Source organism: Mastomys coucha, unplaced genomic scaffold, assembly GCF_008632895.1.
Source record: "Mastomys coucha isolate ucsf_1 unplaced genomic scaffold, UCSF_Mcou_1 pScaffold15, whole genome shotgun sequence".
NCBI classification, from domain to species: domain Eukaryota; kingdom Metazoa; phylum Chordata; class Mammalia; order Rodentia; family Muridae; genus Mastomys; species Mastomys coucha.
In genome coordinates this window covers 57,849,336-57,851,017 of record NW_022196897.1, presented here as the reverse complement: position 1 = coordinate 57,851,017, position 1,682 = coordinate 57,849,336, and the positions used below count along the sequence as shown (strand labels likewise).

Here is a 1,682-nt window from a genome sequence, read left to right as displayed (position 1 = left end):
TCCTGGAACTCACTCTGTAGACCAGGCTGGCCTCGAACTCAGAAATCCACCTGCCTCTGCCTTCCCAAATGCTGGGATTAAAGGCATACGCTACCACTGCCAGGCTTATTTTGTTTTTTTTTTTAAGACAGGTTTTCTCTGTGTAGCTCTGGCTATCCTGGAACTCACTATGTAGACCAGCATGGCCTTGAACTCACAGAAATCCACCTGCCTATCTACTGAATGCTGGGATTAAAGACATATGCCATTACACTCATTTCCAATTTAAATGGGAGTATAAAAAGTATTAAAAATATTACTTTTCAGCTGGGCGCATGCCTTTAATCCCAGCACTTGGGAGGTAGAGGCAGGCAGATTTCTCAGTTCGAGGCCAGCCTGGTCTACAGAGTTTAAGTTCCAGGACAGCCAGGGCTATACAGAGAAACCCTGTCTTGAAAAACCAAAAAATTACTTTTATATACTCACATTCATTCAAAAACTTACATGTACTTATAAGCTAGTAGCTACACTTGCATTTCTTGGATTGTACTAGGAGGGGAACCCATCATCCATCTACCTCTAACTACTTTGTGGCTAACTACTTATTTGGAAGACAGAGATAAATAATGTAGGTCATGAGCCTTAAATCTTCAATTAGATCAATGTAGAGAATAATAAGAATAGATATTAAAGAAACAGGGATCAAAAAGTAAACAAGAACTGGGGATACAGGGCAGGACTAGAGAGAGACTTAAGATTTTCCTGGGCTGCAGATCTCACATTTTTACATCAAAAATTTTTTTTTTTCTAGACAGGGTTTCTTTGTGTAGCCCTGGCTGTCCTGGAACTCACTCTGTAGACCAGGCTGGCCTCGAACTCAGAAATCCTCCTGCCTCTGCCTCCCAAGTGCTGGGACTAAAAGTGTGCACCACCACCGCCCGGCTACAACAAAATTTTAAATAAGAATCTCACATACCTGAATTTGCAATAGGAAGCAAGGTATATTTTCTCCAGGATTTCCCCTGTAGTTGCTGATATACGAAGCAGCCAATTATGAGCAGTCAGTGCTATGAGTGAGGATTTATAGTCTGATGGGTCAGGAAGTATTTCTCCCTAAAAAACAAACAAATAAACAAAACCGGGGTGTAAAAACAAATTGCTTGGCTACGAACAATCTGCAGTACTCTATGTCCAAAGAAAATGGCTAGTTACCTTGTCAAGTAAGTAAACCAAAGAAATATCAACTTCACAAATGAAGAAAGTGGGACAGGCAAGGCTGTGGGCTGTTACTTTAACTGTTCTTTATGTTTTAATGCTTTTAAATTTTACCATCATTATCACTGTGTACCACAGTGCATATGTGGAAGTCAGAGGACAACTGGGTGGACTCAGCTTTCTCCCTCCACTTGTTTGTTTGTATGCAGGCTGGCCACATACTTGAGAGATCTACCTGCCTTTGCCTGCTTAGTGCTGAGACTGAAGTCATGCACCATGCTCAGTTCTCCTGCCTTTCTGTGGGTTCTGAGGCTCAAACACCGGTTGTGTGGCTTGCATCCATGGGAAGCAAGTGCCTTTAACCACTGAGCCATCCCACTGGTATAGCTCTACTGCAGAAGGGAAAGAGGAGCAAATGTGCTGACTTTCAATTAGTAAAGTTCTGAATTGAGAGGTTGAAATTAGCCAGGCAGTGGTGGTGCACGCCT

The 1,682-nt window shown here is 42.3% G+C and overlaps 1 protein-coding gene across 3 annotated transcripts in view; it reads right to left on the bottom strand.

Moving 5' to 3' along the window:
• Dcaf17 (DDB1 and CUL4 associated factor 17) overlaps nt 1-1,682 on the bottom strand; it is a 30,786-nt gene that overhangs the window by 22,217 nt on the left and 6,887 nt on the right. For all 3 annotated transcript variants that reach the window (XR_004118631.1, XM_031370576.1, XM_031370578.1), the window contains exon 4: nt 956-1,092. Coding sequence is in view for 2 of the 3 variants with exons in the window: in XM_031370576.1 (XP_031226436.1) it covers nt 956-1,092 (137 nt within the window). In the remaining variant the exon portion in view is untranslated. The remainder of the gene's footprint in view (nt 1-955; nt 1,093-1,682) is intronic.